At 33.0% G+C, this 18,567-nt stretch overlaps 2 protein-coding genes across 4 annotated transcripts; both read left to right on the forward strand.

The window, feature by feature from the left end:
- The first annotated feature begins 3,122 nt into the window (after nt 1-3,122).
- LOC106307465 lies at nt 3,123-6,455 on the forward strand. Of its 3 annotated transcripts, none has more exons than XM_013744430.1 (4): nt 3,123-3,137; nt 3,357-3,783; nt 3,880-4,381; nt 5,333-6,455. In XM_013744430.1, exons 2-4 carry the CDS (start codon nt 3,374-3,376, stop codon nt 6,227-6,229), a joined length of 1,809 nt encoding a protein of 602 aa, XP_013599884.1. In that variant the 5' UTR covers nt 3,123-3,137; nt 3,357-3,373; the 3' UTR covers nt 6,230-6,455. The 3 variants fall into 3 exon arrangements, with proteins under 3 accessions (XP_013599884.1, XP_013599883.1, XP_013599882.1); XM_013744429.1 differs by lacking the exon at nt 3,123-3,137 and adding an exon at nt 3,160-3,240; XM_013744428.1 differs by lacking the exon at nt 3,123-3,137 and having other exon boundaries at nt 3,280-3,783.
- Nucleotides 6,456-14,641: 8,186 nt separating this feature from the next.
- Nucleotides 14,642-17,665, forward strand: LOC106309726 (beta-glucosidase 27). Its single transcript, XM_013746832.1, has 12 exons — nt 14,642-14,771; nt 14,860-14,921; nt 15,017-15,177; nt 15,288-15,419; nt 15,529-15,606; nt 15,682-15,769; nt 15,859-16,114; nt 16,214-16,329; nt 16,445-16,662; nt 16,782-16,919; nt 17,018-17,126; nt 17,210-17,665. The coding sequence occupies exons 2-12, from the start codon at nt 14,914-14,916 to the stop codon at nt 17,523-17,525; spliced, it is 1,620 nt and encodes a 539-aa protein (XP_013602286.1). The 5' UTR covers nt 14,642-14,771; nt 14,860-14,913; the 3' UTR covers nt 17,526-17,665.
- The last annotated feature ends 902 nt before the right edge of the window (nt 17,666-18,567 follow it).

Here is an 18,567-nt window from a genome sequence, read left to right on the forward strand (position 1 = left end):
ATTTTAAAATAATAATCACAATATTTTTAGAAATTTAATTGTAAAATCTAAATATTTATTGCTTTTTTGTTGTATTATTTTAAAGTAATGTATTAATTAATTTTTGAAAAATAAAAAAATACAGCAAAACCAAAAACCAAAATAAAAAAACTAGGAACCAAAAACCAAAAAACAAAATCTAAAAACCAAAAAGTAAAACTAAAATCTACAGAAACAACCATCGAGTTAATCCCATAATGAACCAACCTGAACAGAATATAACCTCATTGGTTTGGCTCTTCATTTAGTTTATTGTTCCGGTTTAGTAGGAAGAATCCGAGTTTTGGGTTGGTTATGTTGTAGTACCTGATGAACACTCATCAAGGTTGCAAATAATTTCATTATCTCTCGATTCAATGCTGAACTGAACGTGAATACTTTCGGATCTGCGGTAACTAGTTTCCATGGTTACCTTCATTTAGTTTATTCGTTTTGTTTCAAACCCTATCGGATGAGTTTTGTTTGAGTAAAAATGGTGATCAGGTGTGAGTTTTGAAGAATGGTGTTTCTCCGAGGCGTATCGCCAGTGCCGGCCTTGAATATTTACAGACCGGAAGCAAGTTATAAAGATAAAGGCCCATTCATAAATAGAAATATTAATTAATCCATTGTTAGTAAATGATATATATATATATTAAAATTTATGTGTAAGAAGAAAATGGTATTGAAGTCAACCGAACTCGTCACCCTGCATTCCAAAATAACTACGTTAACCACTAGACTAGTTAAAGATTTTTGTACGAAATTGGCTGAAAAATAACTTTAAAAAGCGAAGGCCGGAAGCTCAAGCTTCCTCCGCTTCCGGTCAGGGCCGCTACTGCGTATCGCCATTTCAATGCTTCGGTCTCAAGTCGTGAGTTAACATTATAACGTCTTAGATTCGTGTTAACTTTTGCTCTTTATGAGAATCAATTAATGATCGGATCTAGTATATAGGAGATGAAGCAATCTTCAGTTAGCAAATCCGTGAGATGGTTGTTCCGACTTGGTAACTTTTAGGTTTTTACGTACTCATGTTTCAGTTTGAGATGGGAAATTTTGGTTCTAGTGGTTGGAGATCTTTCTAAATATGAATGTTTCCATTTTCTATGAATGATTTTCGAGAACGTGTGCTAAAGAGAGTTCGCCTTGAAGCATCTACCTGATGACCCTCTTTTTCAGCTGGTAACTTTTTATTTGAATTTTCCATTATGCTCTTGCATTTGTAGTGATCACTGTCACTGGCTCACAAATCATTCATCAAAACTCTATAGGTGTCAAAGCTTTATGAAGTTGTGCCACCGAGCTAGGAAAGGTACTATATTTCCATTACCACTTCATCTGCTTCCAGCTTTCTCGTTCTCATTGGGTTTGTGAATCTTGAAACCGCTTTTATAGGTCAAAAACCCTTGGCGTAACGTTGATGCTCACAGCGGAGTGCTGCTGAACTATTATGGTCTAACCGAAGCAAGGTAGGTTTTTCACTATCTCATTTAAGTGTGACTAGGCTTGGGCTTTTTTTTTTTTTCTTTTTTTTTTGTCACAGGGCTTGGACATTATATTAGCTAAATATAATGACATTTGTGTGCGTGTCAAATATAGATACTACACGGTTCTTTTTTGGCGTCTCAAGGGAGTCTTGGAATCTGCTCACAGGTGCTATAGATAAATCCACATTAAGTAGAGATCGTTAGAGCCATCACAACATAAACTCGATCAAGCTTATCTTCTCATTTTATTTTGGTTTCAGTTGATATTGGACCGAGCTCTTTTGGTTTACCACTTAAGAGGCCGAAGAGTGTAAACATGGACTGGCTCGATAACTTCATGCGCTTGAGCTGCTGAGTTAACCCCTACCGTGTTGGTCAAGGTTCAGTCTCTTTCTCTCACCAAACCAGCCTTCCCTCCCGTTTGAGGATCTTTTAGCATATTTTAGAAAGATTATCCGTCATTATTCAGAGTTTTCTTATTGGTTCTTCAAACAATTGAATAAAACCGTATTTGCTACATGGTATCTTGTTCTTGGTGCATTCTAAAGTGCCAACAATTGAATAAACCGTATTTCTCGGATCCTATCTGAAGATTTAAGAATTCGATGGTGGATTTAAACTTTTGAGTTTGATTAGATCGTCGAAAGCTAGTTAGGTCATTGAAAAAAACATCCTAAACCCTAGATCACGGCAAAAACCTTTGAAACTTGACCAAAAAAAACCTAAACTCATGTAGTCTTAAGTCTTGAATAATGTATGTGTTTACCTTCTCTAATGACCTAGATCCTCCTTTGGATCGGCGGAGACATTCATTCCCTTTTATGATTTTTATGTCGACAAATATTTTTCCCATTTTGTTCTTTTAAAATCGGCAAAGATTTTCTTTTAAATCCTTTATCAACTTGAATGCATGTTTGAACGTGAGCAAAATCCATCTCTAACAAATACATTGTTATTATTATTATCCACAACTTTGGCAACCAAGCCAACCCAAGTGGCTCATACGTCAAGCGACTCAAGCCCCCAATCCATGCATTTGCGTTTATTGGTCTTGAGTCAAGGAGCAAACTACGGGTACAAGGTCGCACACTAAACATAATATGACTAGAGGAAGAGGAGTCGTTGAATCCTACTCTTTAACTTTTGTGCATCTGAGTGTGGATTATATCATATAGTGATGGGTTTAATTAAAAAAATTGAAATCATGTCATGAGACCCACCAAGCCCTGTCTGTAACTTTATGATACAATCGTTCGTGTGTCTACTAAATGCGTATATATTTAACCTATGTGTACCTTATATGTAATTTTTATTATCAAAAGTATTCATATCTTATAAAACAATCTTACTAGGTGGGCCAATCCCGGTTCAATCCATAAACTGGATCCGATTCGGTCCACTGAATGCCCAAGACATAGCTTGAAGCCCATCTTTCTTTGAAGTCGATAAATTACATGCCCAAACCACACACTTACCAACAAGGATGAAAACGAACATTCCATTTCCACTAAACCATGAGGGGTGTTCCAGTAAATATATCTACCTTCCTCCTCTCCTCCTTGAAGGCCTGAACCATCGACCCGACCCGACCTGTTCCATTATATATATACACGAATGGGTAAAGCAAAGGTGAAAAATCCTGTACGTAGGTTTTATATCATTTCAGATGAAGAGGAGAGAAATGGCTAATAGGAAGACCTAAAAAATAATAATTTTCATTTCGTATATAAAGGTTTCGAAATCTGAATTGGAAAAAAAAAAAAAAAGACAAAAGCAAATATTTTTATAAAAAGTTGAAAATTGAAAAAAATATCCCTAAAAACTGCGAGCGTGTTGTTTTTGGTTTAGGCTAGTGAACGGAGAAGATGACGAGGGAAGAAGACACCGCAGTAACATCAAACGGCATGAACGACGAATATGCTAATAATATTAACAGTTGCAGTGCTTCTGATAACAACCGTAACGGAGACGCTAACCAGATCAGTCAAGTATGGGGAACGTGGGAGGAGCTTCTGTTAACATGCGCCGCTAAACGTCACGGTTCTAAAGATTGGGACTCCGTCGCTAAGGAGGTCGCGTCACGGAGCTCTCTCAACGCCTCCGCTCATGATTGCAGGCTCAAGTACGAAGATCTCAAGCGTCGGTTCGACGACGACGAGGACGACGACGGGCGAGGAAATACCGATGATAGAGACGGCGAAATCGTCGAGCGGTTACGGAGTCTCCGCGTGGCGGAGCTCCGGCGTGAGGTTCAGCGACGCGACGAGTCGATATTGTAGGGAGAGTCTCTACTTCTCCGCCGATGGATCTGAGTTTTTTTATTTTTTGTTTTAGATCAATTTTGATTTTTTTTTTTTTGGTTTTTGATTAGGTCGCTTCAGTTAAAAGTTAAGAAGCTAGAGGAGGAGAACGATGGTGACGATAAACCAGATCTGGAAGCGGTTAGATCGCTCAACAACGAAACGGAGCCGGTTAGGCTAAACCGGGGAACGACGGAGTCTGACCACCGGTCGATGAACGAGTCTAACTCTACGGCCTCCGTCGATAAAATCGCCGATCATGAGCGATTAGACAATTCGAGAAATCCAGATCCCGCTCATAAAGCGGCGGAGGAGGAGGGAGAGGGAACGGTTAGTAGAAGATCGGGAATGAGTCATTCCGGCGAGTTAGGCGAGTCAGGAACGTCCACAGGGACTCGGAAGAGGACGAGGAGAGGACAGAAATACATGAGCGGCGAGGATAGCAGTATACGCGGAGGAAGCGGCGGCAATATTAAAACGGCGGGGAATAAATCGCAGCCGTTGGTTGAAATCATTAAGCTGATTCGTTCTCATCCACAAGGATCCGTGTTCGAATCCCGTCTTCGGAGCCAGGTAAGCAATTGCCTTGTTTTGCTCGATTTTCTTCTTTTTTACGTACATATCTTACCTTATTTTTCCCACGTTACGTTATCAAATTTTCTTCATGCTTTAAAAGAGTAAAAAAACAGTTTATCCTTTTAAGACTTACAGCATATTCTATTAATAAATTGAATTCTATTAATAGAATATTGTTTTCTTAAAATGAATATGATTTCATTCCAAAATAAAATGTCTCTATGTTATATTAGTCGGCTATATTCAAGCAATCAGGCCTAGATATAGTCAACCTATACTCTGTTTTTCTAAACTCCAACCTTAAAAATATGTTTTCTTTAAAAGCCTAAATAACGATCTCCTTGCCAAATAAATAGAGTTTATAAAGAATGATTTGTTAATATGGCCTTAAATTTAAAATCTTGTTTATATAGTTTATGTTATAATGGTAGATTTGTTGTATCCTTTTTCTTCTTCTTCCCCCTTAAGAAATTTCAAGGACAACCACCAATAAAATTATCCACACATTGTCCGATTTGGTTGGGACCACTCAGATAAATTTGATCAATAGAATACTTTATACAAATGAATATCTTTTCACATTTTTCCTTCATCAGTTTCAGTTTTACGAAAAAACCCTTTATTGTTTATTATCATTATTATTACTATTAAATGTATATAATTCTTCGTATGGTAGCAAATATATCATATGAATGTTATATTGAAATGATATTGACGAAGGGACTTTTTTTTCTTTCTTCTTTCACTCCTATATCATTTGGTCACATAACCTTCGACACATGGCAATTTCCCGTTGGAGCATGGCTTTAACGTGTGTCTTGAGGATATGGTCAACTTATTAACTTTATTGGGGTTTAGTTGGGCCGTTAGACTAAAAGCATTTAACACACTATATATGTAGACAGAAGCCCATTAGTTAAGATGTTCTTTTTGTATTTCATCTCGCAGGAGACGAAGAATTACAAGGGATTGATAAGGCAGCATTTGGACATTAAAACAATAGAGAAGAAGATGGAGAAAGGATCTTATGTTTCTTCAAGTCTCTCTTTTTACAGAGACCTCAAGCTTCTCTTCACAAACGCCATCGTTTTCTTTCCTACATCTTCCTCAGAATACATGGCTGCACAAGAGTTAAAAACCCTCGTCTCAACCGAAATGAAGAAAAGAAACGGAACATCGATTCACAGTGTCATCAAAACGGATGCGCTATCGTTGGTTTCTAGACAGAAACCGTCTGCTCCTCCTCTCGTTGCATGTGAGAAGAAGAGCTCTGCTTTGACAAAGACACTTCCTTCTTCAAGGCTAAAACAAAAGGATGAGAAGAAGACTCGAGAAGTTTCAGAGGAGAAGACTCTGACTACTGCTGCAAGAAGCTCGAGGAGAACGAGCAATGGTATAGAAGTTGTTGCCAAGAATACCAAAATGGGACGAGCCAAAAATAACAAGAAACAAAAAACAGATTCGTCGAGTGATGATGATGATGATGGTGACAAAGAAGAGACTCCAAAGACAGAGAAGAAGAGAGCAGTGGCAGCATCAGAGAAGAAGAAGAGTGTAGCTGAATTCTTGAAAAGAATAAAAACGAATTCTCCACAGAAAGTAAAAGAAACAACGAGTAAAGATCAGAAGAAGAGTGCTGGAAACGTAAAGAAACAGAACAGTAAAGCGAAACCGAGGGAGCTGAGGAGTAACAGTACGGGCAAAAAGAAGGTTGATGTAGAGAATAACAGTAACAAGAGTTCATCTAAACGAAAGCAATCAAAGAAAGAAGCAGAGGAAGTTACTGATGCAGGTAGGGAGTCAGGGAAAGACAATCAACAGCCAAAGAAACGAAACAGAAGATGAAATTGATGATTTATTGTGGTTAGGTATTGTACATTTGATATGCCATAATATTCATCAATCCTCATAACATCAGTGTTTATGAGGATTCATAGATCATGTCGGAATTCTTATAATTTGCAAGTTTAGTTTTTCTTTGACCAATGTTTTCCTTCAGGTAGTATATGGTTGTAGACATTATGCTATCAGTTTTCTTTATTAGTTTGACAAATACCATACTTTCGGAACATTTAAGATTTAAAATTGTCCATGGCAAAAGATTCAAGGCCCAAAACGTTAAATTTAATAATGGTTCTAGCTCATTTTCCAGTAAGGCTCTTATTTATTTTGGGTCTGCTCACATCTTTTATCAGAGAAAAAAATCTTATAATACTAAAAAAGAAATATGAAGCCTTTTGAGTTATGCTACGTCGGATCGGAAAATCAGTCAGTAGAAAGCTTCCAAATCGCCACATCATTGTTTTGTTACTCGAAAATCAATTCATGTGGGTTCAATATATAAATAAGCCATGGCCCGTTTTTAACCAGCCCAAACGTTTTTACAAACACTTTGCGCCTTAAGCCGTCTCCGACTCTTCATATTCACGATCATCGTTTCCGACTTTTGCGATCCAACGTTTATGTGGAGTTATCACCACCATCCAGTCACGCTCATTCAATTTTGTTGTTTATACCTATCTTAATAAAGATATTTTATCCTTTCATCTCCTTTTCTTTCTCCTCTGATATAAACCCTACATCAAAGCTTTCATCGAATAACGATCTACGACCTCCATACAACAAATTGCATTACAAAGTCGAAGGCCTTAGATCTTCAATGAAACTCTGATGTTGTGATATTATTTGTTTCGGTCCAATCCCATCTATGTGGATTAATCTGTCACCCAAGAAGATTCAATAACGCTTGGAAGTTCGTCTTGGATTGCGCTTCCTCCTCTGGTATGTATCTCCTGCAATCCAGTTTCTCTAAAAATGTTTGCTTTTAAAAAATGTTCTTTCTATGTGCAATAGATGACGAAGTTTTCATGTTTAGGTCATTTAGCTAACGATCACGTCACAGAGATCAATGATTGTATTTAGTTAATAGAACCTTTCTTACGTTATTAACAGATCCACTGATGGTTAACACTTTTAAAGGACAAGTGGAAGGTCTACGGCTGTTTACCTAAATGTCCCTCAGAGACACCTTCTAAAATTATGACGTGTTCATAAAAAGCCATCGAAAACAGATCTATTTGACAATCAAGCAAGAGAAAGCACGGTAAGAAATTTTCAACGGCCCACAAAAATTATTACCTGATCCTGCCACTTAAAGTCACTTCCAGTGAGTTTTTCAATGTCTGGACTTATAACATTATAGTGAGCGGGCTCACTCAAATGAAAAAATATATATATGTGTTTGAATTGTTTTGTTGTGTGTTTTATGAACTGGCCACGTGCTCATAGTTATACCTTTTTGTTAGTCTTTTCGTAATGATTTAAACAGCTTGAGAGGGGACAGCTTCTGAAGTCGGATCCATACTTGGGGTTAAGAAAAGCAAACATCACTTTCCCTACTGAATCATAATTTTCTGAGTCTCTCTTAGTTTTACAGTTACAGTATTAGGCTGTTGAGAATGATTAAAGCATTACAAGATCTTCACTTCTTCCTATATATGATAATATGTTGCGTTCTGTTTCATTAGAAGTACAATTCCGTAACCAAATTAATTCTGAAAGATTGTAAAAATAACAGATGTGTTTATGGCTTTTGATTATGCTCATTAAATAGCATTACAATTTTTTTTTAATTGTTACCTCATGTCTATTAACATACCATTAGATTTGTCCATAGTTTATTTATAGTGTTATACCAAATAAGTTTGCGTAAAGATCAATTTACGTTAGAGAATCACTACTCAATGCATTTTGAGAATGCTTAAATTTTAATAGAAAATTTCTGATTTGCTTCTAGCTATTCCAACTCTATCTTAAGTTGTTTAATAATTAACTTAAGAGTCTAGAATAATAATGGAAACCAGAGATTGATCCACGCGGATATTAATTTTTACATTTTTATATATTGATATTTATTTTCCATAAATAATATTATATATTTTAGAAGAGTCGTAATATAACTAATTGTACACAAAAGATCTCGACCGAATCGGGTAATATGGTTATTTTTGTTCCAAATATCCGAACCCGTTTCAAATACATTTGTTATCTAGATATTTTTAGGTTCATATACACGAGAACCAAACTCATCCAGACCCAAAAGACTCAACTCAAAATCCACACATAAATTTATAATATTCAGGGAGCCTAATTTAAAAAAAAAAGTGATATAAAAAAAAAACAACATGTACCTAAATGGATCCAATATTCATGCCTAACTTATTTTATAAAATAATAAAAAGACTCTTACTATGTGTTTGGCTAAATTAAGTAAGATAGACATAATTTTTTATTTAGTAAAATAATTATATGGAGTGAAAAATTAAGTGAAAATAAATGTACTAGATTTTTATTATTTTGATTTAAGTTATTATTTTATATACAAAACAATACAAAACATGTTTTTGAATTATGTTTTTGGCTACGTAATTTTCCATCGATTGAAACTAAAATAATTTTTTTTAGTAAAACAAACTAAATTGAACGTTTAACCATATGCAAAACTCAGTTATTTTCATTTTTTATTTTATAATTGGCGCAAAGGTAATGTTGATTAACTAATAAATAAAAAAACTGCACTATTATTATTATGGTAATATAATTAATGATGTGATGTATTGTTAAGGTAATATAATTAATGAAATTGTTAAACTGAGTGAAATATGGAAATACAATTAATGTAATTATATTAATGAAATTACTAAAATGACACTATACTTCTTTTTTCAAACAATTTTCGTTTATACTGTTACTCATGTTTCCAAACAATTTTCATTTATACTACTATGCATGTTTCCAAACAATTTTCATTTATACTGTTATCCATGTTTCCAAACATGACCAAAAAATACTTTCGTTTTAATAATATAGATATGTTTCTACGCTAAATATTGAAATCTCCTACGAAATTCACATTTTTATAATACTATAAAAAATTATTTATAAAATAATAAATATCAAAATATATTATTGAAAAAAGATTATAGCTTCAAAATTTAAATATTTATTGAATCATCCGTATTGGTCATAAAATTTGCAGATTTATTTATATATTCAAAAGGATCACACATTTATGAAAATATTTATGTATATGAAATTAAGATTATTAACCTATTCTTTAAATAATAATTTTAAATTAAATCAGATGATGTATAAAAATATATGATATACAAAAATAATAAAAATATTAAAACTTTTATAAATATAGAGTATTTGAACTCTTAATACAGTTTAAACATGATTCCCAAAAGATTAATAGAAACTGTAACTATGTTTACATATAAATTATATAAAAAATATAAATTAATGATATTCTAAACAAAAAATATTATCTTTCAAAACCTTTCACTCTAATTTTCCAAATATTATATCAAAACAAGTAAATGATATAATATAACACAAAATAAAATTCGTTTATATTAAACCTTGAGGTTTAATTTATACTTCCTCCATTTCAAAAACTTACAGTAAAAAACTCTATAAATTAATAATGTTAGGGTTCTCATATTTTATTAATTTACCAAAAATTCCTTTTTAGAGTTATATATTTTAATGTATGTTACTATGTTTAATGTAAATATATGAAGAACATATGATTTCACGGTATATGTATTGATTAAATTTTATAGATACAAATTATATATTGTTCTTATTCGATTATATAGGATATACAATAAATGTAAATGGATTTTAGGTGTAAAATGAAAATAACATCAAAATATTTAGAAATATTAATAAAACTAAATATAAACTTTACTGTGAATAGAAAACAAAATATACAATATATTGATTATTAAATTGTGTCATATTTTATATTAGCTCAACTCAGAAGTTTTTTAAATTTATAGTGGTTATTAATTTTCCAAGTATTAATTTATGTTGTTGGGGTTTCACACATATTAAAAGCATTTTAAATTTTGATTATAATTTTATTATTTTAAAGTTTTCTATTTCCACAAATTTTAGCCACTCAAGTTCAATAAACACAAATGATTTCTTTTAAATTCACAGTTTACTACTATTACCTTATAAATACACTATTGACAACGTAAAAAGGCATTTGAAACATTTTTTTTGTAAATTTATATTTTATTAATACAGATATATTTATCATTAAAATTATAAACGAACAAACCGCGCGTAGCGTAGTAAAACTTCTAGTATAATTAAATGCATAATGTTCTAGCTTTGGATTTTACCAGTGCTTTGTAGGTATTCGCACAAGATAGAGAAACACTTAAAACTAGTCCAACCATTTCACTGGAATATATAACTTTCAGTTATTTTTTTTGTTTTATAAGAATGTCTTTGGCTTTCTAATGTAAAATTTCGAAAGAAATCAAGTTTTATTGATTAGAGAAAACAATTTATTTAGTGTATTACTAAGTAGATTTTTTTTTTTTGATAATCCTGATAATCCGGACACCCCGGAGGGAACCCGATTAGCGTTTATGTACACTTCTGCAGAAGGTATCTTGAAAGACCGTTTTTTTCACCTCATTTTAATCGACGGTAGCTAGCGGGATTCGAATCCGGGTCCGTATTGGAGCCAAAGTTCTCTCAAGACCACTGGGCCGTACTCGCTTGGTTAAGTAGGATTTTTATTGGTGTCTAGTCTCTATGAAAACTATACAATGACACTTTTCAGTTTCGTAAATCAATTAAATACAATATAATAGCCATATTTATCAAATTTGCAAAAAGATCGAGAAAACCCCTTGCCACAACAACAAAAGTATTATGAAACGAAGAAAATTCCAAATGCCAAGTTGGATTCCACTACTAATAATGCGTCTAAAAAGGTTGCATGCCAGTTACAAAAAAAAAAAAAAAAAGGTTGCATGCCAAATGTTTATGCATATACAAACCCAAATTATTGTTATTGTTATTACTAGGTAAAGTTCAAAACATTGTGGTAGGAACTTCACGAAATATCCCAATTTTTTGGACATGCTTACGAAATATCCCAATTTATATGCGGTTTCTACGAAATAAGAGAGTTTGAGATGGTTGGCAGTGTTGAAAGTTGTTCCACGGACCTGGCACCACTTTCCTTGACTGTTTTGAGCTTACTATTCAACTTAATAATAAATGCTTCATCTAATTTATGTCGGCTTCATACACCCAGCTTGTGCAATCTACAACAATGCATGCAATCTATAATGCACAAATACTTGTACATGGAATATCTAATGTGATCACCAAGATGACGTTGCCACTTGTACTGGAAATTAATTGAAAAGCGTTATAGATTGTATACAGTACAATAGTATACGCTTTTTGTGAAATTTAAATAGTATACGTTTTTATACGACCGTTAATTCTACCTACCATGCATGCTTAAGCAATGAGCTAATGAGAACAACAAATGAGTTGTTTTGTTTTCTAAATTATGATATATTTACGTATATAGAATCATAATAACTTTTTCATCTAACTGTTCTAAAATGTTATAATTTTGTTTGTTCAGAAAAATTGCAGGTCCCTTATTTGTCCGGCAAAAATCACATGGCCGTATCCCTTATGAAAAGAAAAGTTAGATGGCCTTCACGTTAATTGGTTGATTAAGTCTAGTATAGATTGTGTAATCATCATCTAGTTACGTGCGTACGAACGTCCTACCCTGACGATCACATGTTGATATAGACTATATGTTCAGAATTATTGACTAGTCTATTTTTCAACGTTTTATAATCTAGTCTCAAGTTATTTTTGGAGGTAAGTTTGTAATTTTGTATAAGAAAAAAAAGGGAACGGAGAAATTTGAAACGGAAGAGTGCATACTTTTAAGCACAAAAAAAAAGGGTGCATACTTTTCCAGCCTCGTTACCAATGTGAAATTATGACACGTGATGAAAAGTCGCTACTTTTTTTTTTTTTTTTGTCGACAAGTCGCTACTTATATTAGTAGTATAATTTATTGGAGGGATGGTATAAGATTCAGCCCAATTAATTACTAAGTCATTATATTGACTTAAAAAGTGAAGAGTTTTTTTAAACCATATAAAGTCCAAGTCTTTGCTCAACTTTTTGACAAAAACTATCTATAGACTCAGGTTAACATAAATAATTTTCTTAACGCAAGTCTTGTGAAAAAGCCAGTTTCCATTTCCTTGTTATTTTAAGCAATTGGATCTGGGGGCATACACACGTTCACATGCGCGATACACTGTTACATCTACTCGTTGCTATATATAAATATAATGGCAGCTCGTGTTTGTATTTAACCCAAAAAGAGAGATCACGTTTTAACTATTGATCCCAAATTAATACAACAGAGTATACGGGTCGACTCTGGATTGTCCTAGATTGCCATGGGAATGCTACAATGTGGGGTTCAGCGTATTTGGAGAAGTTAAAGCCTGATTATCAGCAATGCGAAATGTATGGATAGCGGGTTTTACTAATGTTTTATTTGAAAAGGATTTCAGAGGGTTTAGTCCAAGCCATCAATGGCAAGAGATCAGATATTTCAATCCATAACCTGATACAAGATTTGAATTGCCGGAGTGAAAGACTTCCGTCGTCGCAATTTCGGTTTTGTTAAACGCCAAGTCAATCAAGCTGCTCACCTGTTGGCTCGGACAGGACCTCAAAATAATATTTTCCAAAATTGTAAATTTCACCCTCTTGGTTGGTTAATCAATACTTTGTATTCAGACATCTTATTATCATTCTAATAAAATTAAATTTGCCGTAAAAAAAAAAAGAAGAATGCAACAGAGTATACGTACTGACACGTACATATGTTACAAAAAATGTGAATTGGCATAACAATGGTGGAAAGTAGCAAAGTTATTCAAATGCTCCCTCTGTTATGGAAAATATACATGTTTTATAAAAATATTTATTTCAAATATACATTTTAATGTATTTTATGTGTAATAATGGTAAATTACAAAAAAAAAAATTGTGTTTATTGAATTTATATTGGCTGAAGTTATGAGAATAGTTAATAACAAAAAATAATGCATCTACATTTAAAATATAATATGTTTTTAATATGTGTGAAAACTTAAAATATTTTTTTTTGTTCGAAAAGGAACGAGGGTATACTGTAGTAGTATTATTTATCACCATTATGTTACTTGCCTAGCTTAATTCCAAATGTATTTTATGAGGATTACTTAGTGTCTGGGATCCCAAGGCATCTGGGTTCGAGTCCTCTGGGATTCCGGAGACCGCCCGTGACAAAAAAAAAAAAACTTAGTGTCTGTTTCTCATTAATGAAAGTATCTTAGATGTCTAGAAAGAAAAAGAAAACCAAACAAAAGATTAAATGTTAATGAGATTCTTATTTTATTTTGTATTTAAAAACAACAATTTTGTTATGAAGGAATTGTACGTTTGTATGTTGTAACTTGCTATAAAAAGTGATAATGAAACGGAAATTGTCATTTCAATTATCACGAAACGGATAACAACAAATAAAATTATTAGCTGTATTACTTCGGATATTTGTTAATAATTTGTTCGTAAATGAGAAAAATATTTACATGAGCAGTTTAATAATAAAAGTCATAAAATTTAACCTACATTTTATTTGGTTAAAATTCAAAATATTAGAAAATCCAACTAGATCATACTTAAAAATATTTTTCAATGAACGATATATTTTATTATCACGTATTTTAAACACAATGGACCAACCACATATCAAACTAGCTAGTCCATTTTAAATCTGATTTTAGTTGTGTAATTATTTTGAAAATGAAAAGGATGAAAATGAGAAGGAGCAAAACTCAAACGGAGAAGGAAAAAATGAAATTTGAATGAATCATTCATCAATTATTAATACTTTAATACCAAAAAATCAAAAGAATCAAAATATAGGTATTAGATTGTCGAATATGGAATGGCAACTGCATCTCTGATATTTAATAAAATTTTGTCAAAATTTGGAAATTAAAACCAGTCATATACAAGGAAACTCTAGCAAAGGAATCTCCCCGGCAATGTATTAATTAATGTCTCTGTTCATATTTTAGAAGAAGTCAATATAGGAGTAATCTAGTTGGTTCAATATGGCACGGCGCAAGACCGCAAGCGAATAGCGACCATTATTATTTTATTTCATTTTTTTCTTCTTATAAGCTGGAGTAGATTATTTGACCCAAAGAAATAAATGATGCACAGTGGCAACTAGTTTGACTAAACTATGAATTTTCTACGTTCCTGCGCATACATTAGCAAATTTCTTTGCCTATATATACCTCAACATATCTCATCACTTCTCTCACAACTCAACAATCTCTACATTCTTTTGAAAAAAAAAAGATTCATTCATTTATTTATTTCGCAAGAACAAAACAAATCATTTCATTCTTTCATATTAGACAAATAACCCAGCTCCATTCGATTTAAAAGAACTCAAAGGATCTTCCAATCGGTATACTATTCTCCTATTATATATCAAAGTTATGTAAACGATTTTTTCATATCTTTTAACTCATAATCTTATGTATATTTCTGTGCAGATTTAAAAGGTTTCTCCCCAAAAGACTAAACAGATTATAAATCTTTTATAAACAATGACGCAGTAAGTGATCAAACTTCAACACGACCATGAGGCTCTGCAAATAAGTTTATCTTTGAAAAAACCATTTTCTAATTTTTCTTACATAATATTTATAGAAAGAGGAACACTTTCTCGAAGAAAAACTCGTTCGGCCGTTCTGACTTTCCGGAGGGTTTCCTCTTTGGGACAGCCTCATCCGCTTACCAATATGAAGGAGCCATAAACGAAGCTCCTCGTGGAGAGAGTGTTTGGGACACATTTGTCCGCAAATATCCAGGTTTGTATACAAAACCAATTTTATTTTATTTTTTCTTATATAGGTTTATATATCTTGATAGTACTTTATTATGATATCGTGAAACTAACATAAAAATGAAACTTGTGCAGAGAGAAATTGCTATTCTAACGCGGACAAAGCAGTCGAGTTCTATAGCCATTACAAGGAAGACATCCAGAGAATGAAAGATATTAACATGGATGCTTTCAGATTCTCTATCTCTTGGCCTCGTATTTTGCCTCGTAAATTCTTAACTCATATATATATAAACATATTTCTTCTTACTGAACATATTAACGAGTGAGTTTTCAAACAATTCAATAGAGATCTAATCCTTGTTTTTTTAAATAGTTGGAAAGAAAAGCAAGGGAGTGAACCAAGAAGGAATCAATTTCTATAACGATCTCATCGATGAACTCCTAGCTAACGGTATTTAACTATTCTCTCATAAATTTAATATTCTAGATTGAAATATTATAACGTGATTATAATATGTATGAACAGGAATCACACCTCTCGCTACATTATTTCATTGGGATACTCCTCAAGCTCTTGAAGATGAATACAATGGATTCCTAAGCGAACAAGCTGTGTAAGTGATTAAAACTGAATGTACATTACTTTCAAATTATATTTTTCAAATCAATGTTTCTAATATGCATAAAAACAACCATCTTGCAGTGATGATTTCAAAGATTTTGCGGCCTTATGCTTCGAAGAATTTGGCGACCGTGTGAAGTTGTGGGTTACACTAAACGAGCCATGGGTCTATAGCATTGGTGGCTATGATACAGGAAGAAAAGCACCTGGACGTGCCTCCAAGTACATGAATGAGGCAGCTGTGGCTGGACAATCTGGCCTCGAGGTTTATACTGTTAGTCACAATCTACTTCTGGCTCACGCAGAAGCCGTTGAAGTCTTCAGAAACAACCCCAAAGTAAGGATCCAATACATTTGATTTCTTTCATAAAGCACTTTTAAGTCTTCGTTGAAACATATTTACTGAAAATATATATTGCTTTTGTTTGAACCCCAGTGTAAAGATGGCAAGATTGGTATTGCGCATTGTCCCGTGTGGTTTGAGCCTTATGACTCGAACTGCCCTGATGACAAAGAAGCATGTGAACGAGCCATGGAATTCATGTTCGGATGGTTAGTGTTTTTTTCTTCAAATAACACACACACGTTCTTGACATGAGAATATATACACCATACGTTCTTTGTTAATTTTCTAATAATATTTTTGGGATTTTTCTTTAATAAACAGGCATATGGATCCAACTGTGTACGGAGATTACCCAGAAGTGATGAAAAAATCCATCGGAAAAAGATTACCCTCATTTACCACATCACAATCCAAGAAGCTAAGGGGATCTTTTGACTTCGTTGGGGTGAATTATTATAGTGCTTTCTACGTTAAAAGTATTCCTGAAGTAGACCATAATACTCCAAATTGGAGATCAGATGCACGCATCGAATGGAGAAGTAAGTATACTTTTTTATCATATTATATAGGGCTTTATTCAATTCTTGGCTCACAAGCAACTTAGGGTTTACTAGTTTCTCAAGGCTTTGTCTCACAAGTTTTATTTCTATTGGAACAGAACAAAACAAAGCAGGACAGACGTTGGGAGTAAGAGGTGGTTCAGAATGGGACTTTCTATACCCACAAGGGCTTCGAAAGTTTCTAAATTATGCTAAAAATAAATACGAAAGCCCTAAGTTCATGATCACTGAAAACGGTAATAACTTTATACTAAGCTACCAAGATTGTTTTACTCATTTATTTCGTGAAATATGGTTTACTAACTCTCTCTCTTTCCTTGTTAAAATTGTTCAGGACACTGTGATATGGATTATGAGAAAAAACCAAAGCTATCTAACTTGATGGATCTCCAAAGGACAGAGTACCACAAGAAACATCTCCAAAGCATACAACAAGCCATCCAGTAAGTGTTCATTTGACATTCAAGAAACTGTATTGTAACCCTATACTTAGCTTCTTACTGATGATTAATGTTTTGTTGTTTAGGGAGGATGGAGTTGAAGTTGAAGGATACTTTGCCTGGTCCTTACTAGACAACTGTGAATGGAACGCTGGTTATGGAGTCCGATATGGCCTCTTCTACGTCGATTACAACAACGGGCTAAAACGTTTTCCGAAAATGTCTGCGATGTGGTTCAAAGAGTTCTTGAAGAGAGAAGAAGAGATTGAAGAATCTGAGAAAGAAGAGTACTTGTTGAAGTCTGCAATGAAGAAGAAGAGATTCTTGCTAGCAACTGGTGCGGCCTCATGTTTCATTCCTAAGATGTCTGAATCATCTAAGGCTCTGGAACTATTTTTCTAGATTTATTTTAAATTTGTTGTGTCAAAAGCTTTGAAGCAAAGCAAGGTAGATTTTCAACAAAGAGGGCTAGGAGTTATTTGCGGCTATAAAGTTCGTTACTTTTGAAGTCTTCTTGGGTTACTATCATTTTGTGATTCAAATCAATTGAAATAATATAAAGGTTTAACCAAATAGTGCTTACCATGGCAAACGACGAAACATATATACGTATCTTTTTCTTTTCCGGCGAAAAATGTGTATCTTCGCTTAGCAAAAAAGAAAGAAAGTAAATCTTCGAATTCTTTATAGATGTCGACAAAAGAAAAGAACACTTCTATAGATAAGCAATTTCCTTAGAAAAGATGGGCTAAAGCTGAAAAGCAAAGATGGGCTAATTGATCTCTGATACTTTGTCAAACCAATTTTAAACTAGGCTTTATAGTATGATCTAATTTGGGCCTATATCCTCAGTGGCCTATTTCAATGTGTTTGCTTAGGTGTGGACATTTTGGCTTAAATTCGGATCCGTTTGATAGTTCAGTTCGGTTTAATTTGGTTTAGTTTATGTTTGGTTTGAGTTTGGTTTGATTTGTAATCAGTTTGGTTTTTGTTTGTATTTGTTCAGTTTAGTGGAGTTGGTTTTTAGTATTTTTCTATGCTACGAAAATATATTTTATAAAATATTTTTCGTATTTAAACGTAAAGTAAAACAGTGAAAATGTAGAAGACGTAATCTAATAATTTTATATTCTTATTTTTGAACTTAAAATAAATATCATATGTACTTTTTAAGCTTTTATGATAGGTATGAGATTTATATATTTTTTTAATTGTTAGTTGTGATTTTTCTATTCATTTAGATATAAAATATATAAATTAGATTTGATTATTTAGGTTAGATAGCTAAATATTTTAAAATTTTAATATTATTAGTATATTTAATTAATATAGTTAAATAAACATTTTAGTGTTTTGGTTTGATTTAGTTTTACGAATCATTTGGTTGATAAAACTTTTAAACAAATAGATGAGACCCATATACTTTGATTTATTTTGGGTTTGG

Source organism: Brassica oleracea, chromosome C8 (genome assembly GCF_000695525.1).
Source record: "Brassica oleracea var. oleracea cultivar TO1000 chromosome C8, BOL, whole genome shotgun sequence".
Classification (NCBI taxonomy): domain Eukaryota; kingdom Viridiplantae; phylum Streptophyta; class Magnoliopsida; order Brassicales; family Brassicaceae; genus Brassica; species Brassica oleracea.

Excerpts from the sequence above, each read along its gene's own strand:
- LOC106307465 (XM_013744430.1), top strand. The coding sequence starts at position 3,374 with ATGACGAGGGAAGAAGACACCGCAGTAACATCAAACGGCATGAACGAC. Across the intron at positions 3,784-3,879 it reads CGACGCGACGAGTCGATATT|GTCGCTTCAGTTAAAAGTTA; the intron begins GTAGGGAGAGTC and ends GTTTTTGATTAG. Across the intron at positions 4,382-5,332 it reads AATCCCGTCTTCGGAGCCAG|GAGACGAAGAATTACAAGGG; the intron begins GTAAGCAATTGC and ends TTCATCTCGCAG.
- LOC106309726 (XM_013746832.1), top strand. Across the intron at positions 15,607-15,681 it reads CGATGAACTCCTAGCTAACG|GAATCACACCTCTCGCTACA; the intron begins GTATTTAACTAT and ends ATGTATGAACAG. Across the intron at positions 17,127-17,209 it reads AGCATACAACAAGCCATCCA|GGAGGATGGAGTTGAAGTTG; the intron begins GTAAGTGTTCAT and ends TTTGTTGTTTAG.